Source organism: Dasypus novemcinctus, chromosome 22 (assembly GCF_030445035.2).
Source record: "Dasypus novemcinctus isolate mDasNov1 chromosome 22, mDasNov1.1.hap2, whole genome shotgun sequence".
Classification (NCBI taxonomy): domain Eukaryota; kingdom Metazoa; phylum Chordata; class Mammalia; order Cingulata; family Dasypodidae; genus Dasypus; species Dasypus novemcinctus.
Genome location: NC_080694.1, coordinates 57195959 through 57209466, shown reverse-complemented (window position 1 = coordinate 57209466; position 13508 = coordinate 57195959). Strand labels below are relative to the sequence as shown.

Below are 13508 nucleotides of genomic sequence, written 5' to 3'. Positions count from 1 at the left end.
TTAATATGTATCAATAAAATTGATCTGCTTTAAATTTTTAAAAAATATGTAATGGGAACTAGAACTGTCACCCAGACTGGGCTTCGCAAACATTTTTCTTTCACTTTTACTACTTCGGCTGGTAGGCAGCGCTTCCTCCAGCTGCAATTTAGGGTCTGCTGTGGGACAGATGTCCCTTACACCCATCTCTAGGCAACCCCCAGTGTTGATGTCTGTCTTTTTTTTTTTCTTGAGAACTGGGTTATCTCTAAGTTCTGCAGATAGCTAGCTCTTTCCCCTCTAAATTGTGGGTTATCTCTAAGTTCTGCAGATAGCTGGCTCTTTCCCCTCTAAATTGCGATCATACTCCATTTTTTGTTTCTAGTCCATCAAGGAAGGAGGCCTGATGACAGGAACTCTCGATCCTTTCATCTCTTTATCTGTCTCAACCTCTGGCAGTCCCTGCCCAAAACCTGCCTGCAGATTTGACAGAGATGGAATACAAAGCTACAAAGGGCCTCGGGTCAGGGGGTGGCACACAGCATCCACCACGAGCCAGCCTGTATACCAGTGTCACAGGGTTCTTAATGGAAAATGCAATAGCCCATACTGATTTTGAGTTCAAAAGAGCCTGGAGTGTATTTAATTGGGACTTAGCACTGCCATGCGGGGGATGCAGCAGAGGTTTTTGTTACATAAAGAGTGAAGTGGAGAAACAGCTGTGGCTCTCTGGCTTCTGTGGCATGAGGTTCACCTCAGACCAGTAGGTTTGTTCAACTCTGAGTCAAGATGCTTGAGATTCTTCCGGAAAGTCCCCATTCCTCCCGATGGCTGTGGGAATGGCAGGGCAGGGTGACTGCCTGGTGGCACAGCCTCATGCACGGAAGCCAGGTGTGAGGATCTAGCCATAGCAGTTTTACTGTTGGCTTATGATTAGAAACCTTTCTGGGGGGAAGCGGACTTGGCCCAGTGGTTTGGGCGTCTGTCTACCACATGGGAGGTCCGCGGTTCAAACCCCGGGCCTCCTTGACCCGTGTGGAGCTGGCCCATGCGCAGTGCTGATGTGCGCAAGGAGTGCCCTGCCACGCAGGGGTGTCCCCCGCGTAGGGGAGCCCCACACGCAAGGAGTGCGCCCCATAAGGAGAGCTGCCCAGCGTGAAAGAATGTGCAGCCTGCCCAGGAATGGTGCCGCACACACGGAGAGCTGACACAGCAAGATGACGCAACAAAAAGAAACACAGATTCCCGTGCTGCTGACAATAACAGAAGCAGACAAAAAGAAGAACACGCAGCAAATAAACACAGAGAACAGACAACTGGGTGGGGGGGAAGGAGAGAGAAATAAATAAAAAATAAATCTTTAAAAAAAAGAAATCTTTCTGGGATTTAACACACAAAAACTAACATTAGCTCTGCTGGAGTAGCTAAAACCACCAGGCTAGGAGTCAGTTTCTTAGGGGCTGGGAAGCCTCCTGCAAAGCCCCAGCAGTTTCAAGTAGTGGCATCCAAAGAAGAATTTGTCGTGTCCTGTGGAACTTCTAGCTTATTGGATACGATGACGTTGGGTGACCCTTAGCAGTATAGTGTTGTGCAACATAGTGTGTAGTGTCGTGCACACTACAAGGAGTACCGGCCCATCACTCCACGTTTTGCAGACTAAAATGTAGAAGTCAGGGCACAGACCAGTACTCATAATAGGGAGAATCTGGATTGTCCTGGTGTTATTGGAATTTATGACCCTAACACGTTATTTCTTGGAAATCCTATTTCTCCTCTTCAAAATTATAAATATAAAGAACTTTGCAAATATCACTGTTGCCCAACAGAGTTCTCTTACTCGTTAGATCTTGAGTAGGGGCTCTCTCTCACCCTCCCCTTCCAACAATGGACAATTCCAGATGGCTGCAGTTTCAAAATAAGAATTTTGCATTTCACGAATAATACCCAAATGTACTCTCTTTGTAAAAATTATAACAATGCAGATAAAATCTTCCTGCCCACCATTCAACCCCACCCCTCTACGAACTATCTGTGTATACTTTTTTTTTTTTTAATGTAGTGGATCTTTTTTCTTTTTTAAGATTTATTTTTATTTATTTAACCCCCCACCCCCACCTCCTCCCGCCCTGCTGTTTTTGTTGTCTATGTTTTCTTCTCATTTTCTCTCCTCTAGGATTCCCTGGAACTTGATCCTGGGGACCTCTGATGGGGAGAGAGGATCCCTGTCAATTGTGCCACCTCAGTTCCTGGTCTCTGCTGCGCTTCACCTTGACTCTCCCCTTGTCTCTCTTTTGATGTGTCATCATCTTGCTGCGTGACTCACTTGCACAGGGCACTGGCTCACCACACGGGCACTTGCACGGGCACTGGTCTGCCATGCAGGCACACTTTCTCTTCTTCTTTTTCACCAGGAGGCTCCAGGGATCAAACCCAGGTCCTCCCATATGGTAGGCGGAAGCTCTATCAGTTGAGCCACATCTAGTTCCCCAGAACTCTTCTATTCATGTACATAGTTTTATTGTGTTTTGATTTTAACATTCCTGTTATCATATTCTGTTTTTTTGGTGGTTGTATTTTTTTTTTTGTCTTCACTTTTGGGAAGATATTGTTGGATTGTCTTCCACTTTGGTATCGCAACCGTGATACTGCAATCCTACTGCCCTCATTTCTTTAGGGTAAGGCTTTTTGTCCTGTGGAACATCCCTATTAAAATGCAAATGACTATGATGGGATAACATAAATCCCTAAAGCCTCAAAATGAGAAGCAGAACTCTGTTTTGCTGGGGGCTGGGAAGTAGAGCGGGTGGCTCAGCAGGACCTGGAGAAAGTCTGAAGACAGAGCACCGAAAAGTGGGAGAAGGTGGTCAGAAAGACGATTAAAGAGAGTTGCAAGTTAGGGGAGCCTGGGGAAGTTGGGAGACTGGTTACCCCCTTCTTCCGATGAGGTCCCGACTTGCCATAGTCCCCGGTGGTGGGAGGTGTTTTGTGCCCTCGTTGGCCTTGAGTCCCTCTGACTCCCCCTGTCCCAGCCCGCTCCTTCCAGTTCTCCAAGGTGCTGGTTGTGTGTGTGCAGCCAGGCTTGTTGTGTAGATGTTTTCCTGCAGCAGGTCAGCCTTCAGGGGGATTGATAGCAGATCAGAGATCTGAGCCTAAATCTGCTGCCGGCCAAATTCTTTCCTAGTAGATAACGATCATTTCTAAGACCAAAAACGTTCAGCTGCTCACGTTCCATAGGTAAATTATTATTTTATTATTTTGTAGGAGGTACTGGGGATCGAACCCAGGACCTCGTGCATGGGATGCAGGCGCTCAACCCCTGAGCCACATCCGCTCCCCACCACGTGTAAATTTGGTGAAAAGTTTCCGAGGATTTTTCCCAGCCCAAAGCATTTTGCAATCTGCCACCTTAGAATCCAGGACATATGTTCATTTCGTTCTCGAGAACATTTATTTACCAAGAAAGGGGGGGAAGCTGGGGCATGCTTTATGTGCCCAGGGGGAGGTAGTCTTAATGAAATGCAGACAGGACCCTCCCCTCAGTAACCAGCAGAGCACTTGGGAGAAACTTAGTAAGGATTTAAGGGAGGGTAGGAGTGGTAAGGAACCACTTTATTTGCACCTGCATTTTGTCCGGCCACTTGTGCACTAAAAATTACTTTTATCGGCTGGTCATAGTTCGATTAGATTGCTTTTAAAATTCTAGAAAATGTTCCAAAATGTAGCTTTCTGGCATCTAGCTGGACTGGGCTTTGTGTCCCACCAAGAGCAAAGAGCAAAGCAAACAGGAAGGCCTGTTGCCACTGACTCAGCACCTGTACCTTGCAAGAATGCATACAAACTCCAGAGTTGCTTTCGCATGGTGAGGGAGGCAGGGAGGGGATTTAAAAACCAGCCGCCCGGGCAGGGAGGGGACAGTTTGCCCTTCTCTCTCTGGGGAAGTCACCCTAGCCGACCTCCTCTCGCTGGGCTGCTGCTGGACCTCGGAGGGATGACTGGTGAGCCGGCCGCCCCATTCCGTCTGGGTGGGTTCCTAGAGAGTTCTGCGCCTGTGCTTGGTGTTCTTGTTTTTGGAGGGGTTTGTTTGGGTTTTTTTAGCTTTTCCTTTCTGGTTGGGTCTTAAAGGGCAATTGTTGAAGTTACTCGGTTACACCCATTTGGCATTTGCCCACTTTGGAAACCATTAATTAGCCTGGGCAAGAGCTGCCTGCAGTTCTCCTGCCGGGCGGCCCCTTTACTGGACTGAAGCAACCTGCTGAGACGGCGGTAGGTGCCTCCCACCTCGTCCTGTGCCAAAGGGGGTAAAATTACCTACCAGTTCCAGGGCAGTCCTGTGGGGCAACTAACCTTGGGGTGCAGTCCAAGCCACAGTTGGGTTTGACAATGTACCTTGGTCAGCTGTGGTGAGATGCAGCTGAACTGGGCGGGTGTGCTCTGCCGCATCTTCCTCTTTTCTTTTCCCTGGTGTTCTTATCATAACCTAGATTATCTCTTCTTTTGTTTGCCACCAGGCTCCTCTCTTTATTTTACAGGGCCACAGTAAGTGGCACAATCTTCTCTTTTCAAAACCTACTTAAGGCTGGAAGGAGGGAGAACCTGATGAAGTAAGGGTATCTCTAAAGAAACCCGGCTTCCAAGTCGTAGAATTCCACCCTGAGGCCTGAGTGTTGTTTGGAAATTAACGCAGGCCCTGCTGACCCTTTGACTTGGCCTGTTCGTGGCTTTGTTTTGTTGTGCCTTGTTGTTGGGTGGAGCTCACCATCACAAAATGTTCTTATTTTAGAAGCGATGGCCCAACCTTGTCAAAAAGGATCTCCGAAGGCACCCGGGCGTGGTTGATGGTTTTGTGTCTTGGGTAGGCAGGAGCTTTTATTCCCCCGCGAGCTGAGCACCTTGGCTTCAAAAGCACCAGTCATGGGGCCGTAGTCTTGGGGTATCTGATGCCCCGTGACTCGGGTCACCGGCCTCTGGCCTCTTCCCCGCTCCGGCGCTGCTGGCCAGCTGGGCGGAGCTTCGGCCTGAGCCTCCTGTCACCTCCGCTGTCCTCCCCTGTCTTACAGGACTGCCAGCCCGGCTCCCAGAAGTCATGCTGAGAGGACCCCAGGCCTTCTCTCCCGGAGGGCCCAATGGGATCATCAGAAGCCAGTCCTTCGCGGGCTTCAGCGGCCTGCAGGAGCGGCGATCCAGGCAAGTGGCCAGCAGGTCCCCGGCGACCTGTGGGGAGGCCGCGGTCTGCAGAGGGCCTGTGTGTGTGCAAACAGGAGGACACGCACGTGTGCACACTCATGCATTCTGTTTAAGCTCCTCTTTCATGGAAAAGGTGTCATGAATAAAAAAATTAAATGCTGCCCTTGCTTTTCCTGCAAGGCAGATTTGCTCGGGGTCTCGGGCAGGCCCATGCTGTGTGTGTACCCACCCCACACACGTCTGCATTGCACCCGGATTTTCAGGACTGGCTCTGGTATGGGTTCGGCTGCAGTTAGACTGTGCCTCTGCAGACGGACTCCGGGGGGAGATGTCACTCAGTCACGGGCTTGGGAAAGTGACTCTTCTCATGTCCCTGGAATCTCCTCTCCTCTAAGACGGGACCCGGGGGAGCTCCAGAAAGCAAGTGCCCCTGCCGGTGGCATGTAGCCCACCCAGTCCTCGGTTTCTTTGCCGGGATGAGGACCTCCCTCTCGGGGGGGGGGGGCCGCGCTCGCTTTCACCTCTGCTGCCCCTTTTGGTGCATGCAGCGAGCGGAGAGGAGAAGGCCTCATCGGCTGGCCTGTTGGTCGCTGGCCGGCGAGTGGTCTGGCCTCCCGGTCAGGTCAGAGCTTTGGGTTTACGAGGCGCCCCTGTCGCCACTGCAGACATCCTCTCCACCCCTAAGAAGGGTGCTGAAGATTTAGCTACGTCATACCTGGACGTAACTTACCCATAAAAACAAGGCTTTTTTGAAAAGCTGTCAGTCCGACGACCCGTGCTTTTCTTTACAGTGTTGAATGGAATTAGCCATTTGCCGGGCTGATGGCCCTTTGCCAGGAAAAGTACCCATTCCCATCCTGGCCGCAGTTCTAGAAGCTCGTGCGTGACTGATGCGGCCCAGGGCACGTGTCTCTTAGTTGGAGTAGGTCCCGCTACCTGCTTATTTCCACCCAGAAGGGTTTGGCTTGGCATCCTATGAGATTCTAGAGGATCCACAGTCTCACTCTGCACAGTGCCTCGAGCTGGCCTTTGGCTCCGGGCAGCGCTGCCCCGCAAAGCTGTCAGATACCAGCAGCTAACAAATCTACTACCAAGAAACTAAACGAGGATGGCTCAGACCTGTTCGTACACGAGGGAACGGTTTCTTCCCGAAAGGATGCTGATACGAATGCAAGGTGATGAAAACGGCGCCGGTTCGGCCGAATCCTTTTGGGTGTCCACGAGTCACGTTTTCTTCTTTTCTTTCCCTAGGTGTAACTCCTTCATTGAAAACTCCACTGCTGTCAAGAAACCTCAGGCCAAAGTGAAGAAAATGCACAACTTGGGACACAAAACCAACAGCCTTCCCAAAGAGCCTCAGCCTCTGAGGGTTGACGAGGTCTACGGGGCCTTGAAAAACGGACTTGAGTAAGAGCTTTGAACTCGGCCACGCTCGGGATCCTCTCTCCTCTCTAAAGTGCCCTGAGGAAAGCTAGTCTTAGGAGATCGTTTTAAAACGGCTCTTTCTATAGGGCTAGGTTGATTCGTTCTCCAGGGTCAGGAAGCCCGACAGGAGTCCCAAAGGCTTGAAATACTTTGGGCTCCCACATCACATCCATGATGTGGGAGGCGACCTGAAAAAAGAGCACGTTTTTCTTTACCTCTGTAGGGGGTAGAATTTGACTTCACCAATGGCCAGCAGGCTGATCCGTTTCCCAGTCTGTGAAGAACGGTTCTGAAACCTTCCTGAGTCCATTACGGGGATTGTTTGCCAAGAACACAACTTCCCTGGTGTTGGTGAGACATCCACAGCCCGTGTTGAGCCGGGTAGAGCTCTAAGCTGGACCGCGGACTGGCTGTGGGTGTCTGGCCCCTCCCTCCCCGTTGGTTTGGCTTGGTTGGTTTGGTTTATCTTTATTGGACTGTCACCCTCACAGGCGTTCTTCTTCGTGACCACTGGATGGTATTAGAGCAGCTGCCAGCTTTTAAAATGTGGAGAGGTTGGGAAGATGCAGAGAGAGCCCTCCCTGTCCCCAACCCTGCCCTCTACTGAGCAAGGTTCAGGCTCTTCATTCCTTTTCGGAAGGAGCTGAGCAGCCAGCACCAGATTCGCCTCGTGGGCCCCGAGTTCACTATTCTGTCGCGTCTTGTCTTTACAGCGAATATCTGGAGGTTCACCAGACGGAGCTGGACAAGTTAACCGCTCAGTTAAAAGATATGAAGAGAAACTCGCGCCTGGTAGGTACCTTCCGGTCATCAGGATGCTAACCCAGGGTTCTTTCCCAGCTTCTTTTACTTCCTGGGCCTGGGGAGGGATGTGTAAGACAAGCCGATCCTGATGTGCCTGTCTTGAGTTTCAGTAGGAAGAAGGAGGTTCATTCTTAATCCTGTCTTTGCCTCGCAATACTTTTTGGTATTTCCCAAGCATGTTTATGCAAATCAACTTTATATTCAGGGGAAAAAAAATGGTTTTTAAAGAACTCCCTATACCACCCAAAAACACGCATAAGGAAATGAAAAGTTGGGGGGTTCCTAGCATATCGATGTGCTAGGACTTTGGAACCCAGACTTTTGCGTTATCTCTGCATATTTACAAACGTGATGGTGAGTGAGGTCAGGAGGGGACAGAGGCTCCAGGAGGGACCGCTAGGAGCAGCTGGCCTGCCCACTGCGAGGGTCAGGCTGCCCACTTTCTGATGACAGCGCGAGGACCTGCCCGGTGGAAGAGGCGCTCCTAACCACACCCCATTTTAAAGGATTTCGTTCAGTTCTAAGTCATATTGCACCTTCATATTTAAAGCCATCATAAAGCCCGAGAAAAGCGTGCGGTGTCCCAGGAGGTGCCGCTGTACGTTCACCGCTGTTAACTTTTTTTTTAAGAACATGTGCCAAAATGTGTGTTGTCATCTTTTTCGAAGGGATGGGGTTGAAAGACTTTCTATTCTAATGAGGTTGCCTTAGGAACTCCCGTGGAGGGCGGGAGCCCTTCCCTGCCGTCCGGCATCCTCCAAGCTGCTGGAGTTCCACCTCAGAACCCCACAGGGGCTCCCCGGAAGCCAGACCCTGGCATCTCCTGACCACTCTCCCAGCAGGGGATGTGGGGACGGTGTCGCCTGAGAGTGCACCCCCCGCCCTGGTCCTCAGCTTTCAGCGGGAGCAGAATCTACTCACACGGGCTCTGCTGGGAGCACACGGGAAGGAATTGCTCTAAAAACATCACCCTCCAGAGCTGTCTTAAACACCAGGTCTACGTGTTTAAACAGGAAGGCAAGATACTCTTAACACATCTATTACTGCTATATTTTATGTTAACACCATTCGTTTAAAATAGATATATTTTTAAGTGAGCATGAATGTACATGTCCTTCAACATGGAAGACAGGAGAGCTCCAAGTCAGTGAGAAACTTAGAGCCCCCCCAAGAGGCAGAGAGGACTGGGAGGAATTCTGGAAACGCAGCGTACAAATTAATCCTGGTTCTGAAAAGTGCTTAAAATGGTGTTTAAAATAAGACAGATTTGTTCTCTTTGAAAGCAGATGTCAAAGAATTCAGCCCAACCTTGCAGGGTGCTCATTACTCCACAGATAATGCAGAAATGCAGGCTAAATTCCTCTAGGAATGTTAGTAATGAATTTGGGGAAGACACGTTTTAATGCAGATGTTCCTTTCCTTTTAGGGTGTGCTGTATGACCTAGACAAGGTAAGTTATGGCTCTGTGTTGGGGCGCCACTGAAAAAAGTTCCACGTGCTTGAGTAGCGGTCAGGGAGAGACCCTCTTCAGGCCCCCTTTGGGAGAGTAAGATCCTAGAGAACTGATGATGTTCCTAATCCTGGAAAAATTCAGGTTTTTGTCTTATGAGGAGGATGAAGAAGTACTAGGATCTAGAGTCAATAAAGTGTTTAAGGCCATGCCCATAAAAATGCCACCTTGATACAGAAGTTTTTCAGTGGTTTAATAAGTTTAGCAGCTTCCCAAGTGTTGGGAGACCCTTACCAGCAGTCTCTATAAATATTAATTATTGTATGTCATCAAATCTAAGACATCTTTGATTGGAAAATACACCATGAGTTTATGTGCCCCTAAGGGGGGAAAAATGATGCCACTTGAACTCTTGACACAATTGTTTCTTTTCACTTAGCATGTGTATTTTATATTTATTGACAAAACTTAACAGGCCAATTTAGGCATAGGTTTTTGTTTTAATTATATATGATGTTGCTGTTTCCAAGCCTACCTGTGTACACAAAACCTTTTCTTTGGATGGTGAATCATAGTATTTTCTTTCTGAACACATTATAGAGAGCAATTAAATTTAACTCCTGTACGACCCACAACACGAATAACTCACGTGAAATGATTTCAGACGCATGAGCAGCTGTGATTCTCTTCCGTCGTGTGTAGGCAGCTGTCTGCCACATGGCTGGTAGCAACTATAAGATGTATCCAATTTCAGAGACCCTGAAAGGTGAAGGGGAAAAAAGTCCAGCTTAGAACTGATAAAATGTTGCGTGAAGCAATTTAAGTAGCCTGCAAGATGATACTGTCCTACCTGAAATCCAACCAATTCCAATCGATCTGCCTCCCTTGAGGTAAAACACAAGGATTGCAGCAACTCACTTAGGTTCACATCTCAGGGTATTTATTGTTTTTTGTTTTTCAGATTTTTTTTTAGGAGGTCCTGGGGAATGAACCCAGGACCCAGTACGTGGGAAGCAGGAGCTCAACCACTGAGCTACATCCGCTCCCCAATGAAAGTTGGTTTTTTTGTTTGTTTGCTTGCTTGTTTTTAGGAGGCACTGGGGATCGAACCCGGGACCTTGTATATGGGAAGCAGGTGCTCAACCACTTGAGCTACATCTACTGCCTTATTCAGTATTTTAAAAAACACTTTCCAAATTCCTATTAGAGGATGTCTAAAATAGCCCCGAAGACAGGAGGAAAAGGGAAAGTTTTAGCACTTTCTGATACTTTTGAGTACAAGAAAATAAAGTTGTCCTCACAAGCCTTGGTTAACCTAACTGTAAATGGCTGTACTATTGCAAACTTCTTCTTTTAATTCCAGCAAATTAAAGCCATCGAGAGATACATGAGACGCCTGGAGTTTCACATTAGTAAGGTAAGTGAAGTTCCTGACAGCTGCCTCCTTTTTAGTTCTCAGTTACTGATCGATAGGCCATTAGCCTGAGCATCTCGTCCATGGAGAATTTCTTATCTAGTTGACTCCTAGACGATGAGCAATTAAGGCCCCCAGTAGGCAGTGGAAGTGGAGGAAAATTAAGAACGGGAAGCCTGATAACTGACCGTAGTTTTGATGGTACTTTATTCACCTTTTATTAAATGCTGTAACCTGCCCTGTTCTTAGCAGAGTGTTTGCAGTCTCAGTATGATGTAGGTAGAGATAAGATTGAACCCAACTGGCCCTACACAAATACTTCTTACTTCCTACCTTCCTGGACAACCTGGTAGAACCTAAACCTCCTCGCAAAGGCACTTCACGTCTGTTTTGGTTTTTTTTTTAAGATATATTTTTTATTTATTTCTCTCCCCTTCCCACCCCCCACCCCCAGTTGTCTGCTCTCTGTGTCCATTCACTGTGTGTTCTTCTGTGTCTGCTTGCATTCTTGTCAGTGGACCACGAATCTGTGTGTCTTTTTGTTGCGTCTTCTTGCACCGTCACCTCTCCGTGTGTGCGGTGCCACTCCTGGGCAGACTGTGCTCTTTTCATGTAGGGTGGCTCTCCTTATGGGGCGCACTCCTTGCGCACGGGGCCCCCCTACACAGGGACACCCCTGCATGGCACGGCACTCCTTGTGCACACCAGCATTGCGCGTGGGCCAGCTCACCACATGGGTTAGGAGGCCCTGGGTTTGAACCCTGGACCTCCCGTGTGGTAGGCGGACACTCTATCCATTGAGCCAAATCTGCCTCCCCCTTCAAGTCTTTAAAGCAGCTGTCACGTGCCTCCCTAAATCCTTCCCACGTTTTGCTTCCTTCCACGCTTCCCCAGTGGCGTGGTTTCCAAGCCGGTGGCTCCCCTCCATTCTGTCAGGGCCCATGGTATCCAGGCCAGAGCGTGGAAATAGCTCACGGACGGTGCAACCTGCCTGGAGAGGAGGGCAACGCTCGCCCCCAGTTCCAGACGCTTCTCAGGAGTTATCAGTGCAGCCTTGGCACGGTTTCCCTTCGGGGGCAGCTAAATCGCATGGCTCGGAATTCCTGTTCACAGCACACTGCTCCTAACCGCACTCCCGAGTGTCTTCCAAGAGGCGAGCCTTGGACTCTCGCCTCGACTCTGCCACCTGCTCACCGGGTTATTCAGTCACGGTGAGATGAGGGTCAGGAGGCAAAATCATTTGAGCCGTGTCATCCTAAGGGTGTCCACAGACGTTTAAGGTTGCCGTTGTTCTTCCCACATGGGAGGTTATTTCCTAGCTAGAAAATCTGAAATTGCCCCTATCTCTGCTAAACTCGATAAATGAAGCAATGAAAGAGAATTGTGTGGCAGGCAAGCTTTGAAAAAAAATATTCTGTTGAGTTTGGAAAACAGAAAGAAAACAGAATCAGTATTTGGCAGGGGTGTGCTGATCCGTTTTATATCCATGTTGTTAGATACAAAATCCGAAGGACTTTTACAGGTTGGCAGTACTTTGTAGGACCCTATTCACGATGCCTAAAAATTAATATTTGATTGAATGAATTAATCAGTTAATCTGTTCATTGGACGAGAATCACTAGTGACTTCTAAGTAAGACAGGTGTTTGCCTACGAATGGGCCGGTTTCCTCCCTGGTCATGTACGTAAAGTATCTTGTGTATATCCTGAAGTTTACCTCCATTTGGTGAGGATAGATCGATATTTGAAGGGAAAAAGTAAAATTTTCTTTAAAGGCAGAGTAATAGACTCAGGCATTAGGGCTGTGCCCATGGTACCATGAGCACAGCTTCCTTGTTGAGAGGATGACAATCTCAGTGTCATGGGAGTTTCCCGGTAGTGGGAAAAGGGGTGGAGGTGTATTTTCCCCCACACCACATGTGTGACACAGCCTCACCTGCACTGGAAGAGCCATTGGCACTTCTGTTTCCAAGACCTACTACCTCGGAAGGGTCTGCAGAGTTTACTTACAACTTCACATTCCTGCCCCAACCCCAAGCAACTAAATCAGCATCTCAAAGCCATGCCTGGTAGCAAACTTTGAACCAGCTCTCCAGATGAGTCTTAGCTTAGTTTTAAAGTACGGGAACCATCTTTTACGCTAATCACCAACAAAAATATTTTACCAGCAGATATTTCTCAAGTCTTAAGCTTGCCTCTTTATCAGAGACAAATCCATTGCCCCTGAAGACTTTTAGACTGTTCCCTACAGAGTTTGGGAGTTCTTCTCAGGAAAGTTGGGAGAATTGACGAACTAAATAGCAACAGAGAATCCTTTAGCCAAGGGAATAATTTTCAGTTCTTAATGCTCATACCTAGAGTAAGCAAAACTGAGAAATTTCTCTTCATTTTCTGTACAGAGAAAGTCATTGTAGAAAAATATTCTAAATGATAAAAAAAAGTAAGTCTTAATGAAATTACTATGTCTCTTCATAAAAAAAAATGGTTCTTGCCTAAGTTGAAATGAATAGTTTATTTTTATTCACAAAATAAAGGATGTAAAACTTGAATAAATATTTTGAAAAGTTAAAAAAAAAAAAAAAAAGAAAAGAAAAATATTCTACTCTAACAGGTGGTATAGAGCCTTTTAGGGAACATCTAAAAGTTTGCCTTCAGTCCAAGAGGGTTCTCTTGGACTCTGAAACCCAATCTATTCCTCTCCATCTTCTGGATCTGCAGGCTCAGCCTCCTTTTTGAGGGAACAAACTTTGTACTAAAATGAAGATTCAAGTAGTCTTAGTAGGAAACTGCCCTCCAGAAGTAATAGGGTTTTTGTTGTCATCATTGTCGTTTCTGCTAATCCCTGATGATGTCTTCCTCTGTCTGCACAAAAACTCTTCTAGTAATGACATTTGGCTTAGTGTGTTGGTAACTGAATTCAGGACAAGACTCTTGAGCTAAGAATCATCAGGAATAATTTTAGAACAGGTTTCCTCTTTGCTGTGGGGGGTTATTCACCCATTTGTAAATGGTATTGTGATTTCTAATCTGCATCTAGCCTGTGTAGGGTGTTATTAGAAACATACCTGTAGAGGTAAAGCAGGAAAAAAGTTTATTTTCATGACTTCAATTTACTTTTTTTTAACTGTGGTATAATTTACATACCAAAAAAGTCACAGCTCTTATGTGTTCAGTTTACGTTTTGATAATTGAGCTTCACCCTAACTTGAAGACTAACTTAACCTCATTTGCCTCTTCACTGTTGAGCCAAAAC

General features: G+C 47.5%; 1 protein-coding gene across 5 annotated transcripts in view; it reads left to right on the top strand.

The window, feature by feature from the left end:
* RIPOR2 (RHO family interacting cell polarization regulator 2) overlaps positions 1 to 13508 on the top strand; it is a 212209-nt gene that overhangs the window by 145708 nt on the left and 52993 nt on the right. For 3 of the 5 annotated variants that reach the window (XM_058285324.2, XM_012526591.4, XM_058285325.2), the window contains exons 2-6: positions 5037 to 5163; positions 6415 to 6570; positions 7302 to 7380; positions 8819 to 8842; positions 10206 to 10259. In XM_058285324.2, coding sequence (XP_058141307.1) covers positions 5037 to 5163; positions 6415 to 6570; positions 7302 to 7380; positions 8819 to 8842; positions 10206 to 10259 — 440 coding nt within the window. Of the gene's footprint in view, positions 1 to 3840; positions 4002 to 5036; positions 5164 to 6414; positions 6571 to 7301; positions 7381 to 8818; positions 8843 to 10205; positions 10260 to 13508 lie in introns of those variants that run through there. The other 2 variants (XM_058285323.2, XM_071210997.1) reach the window with 2 other exon arrangements.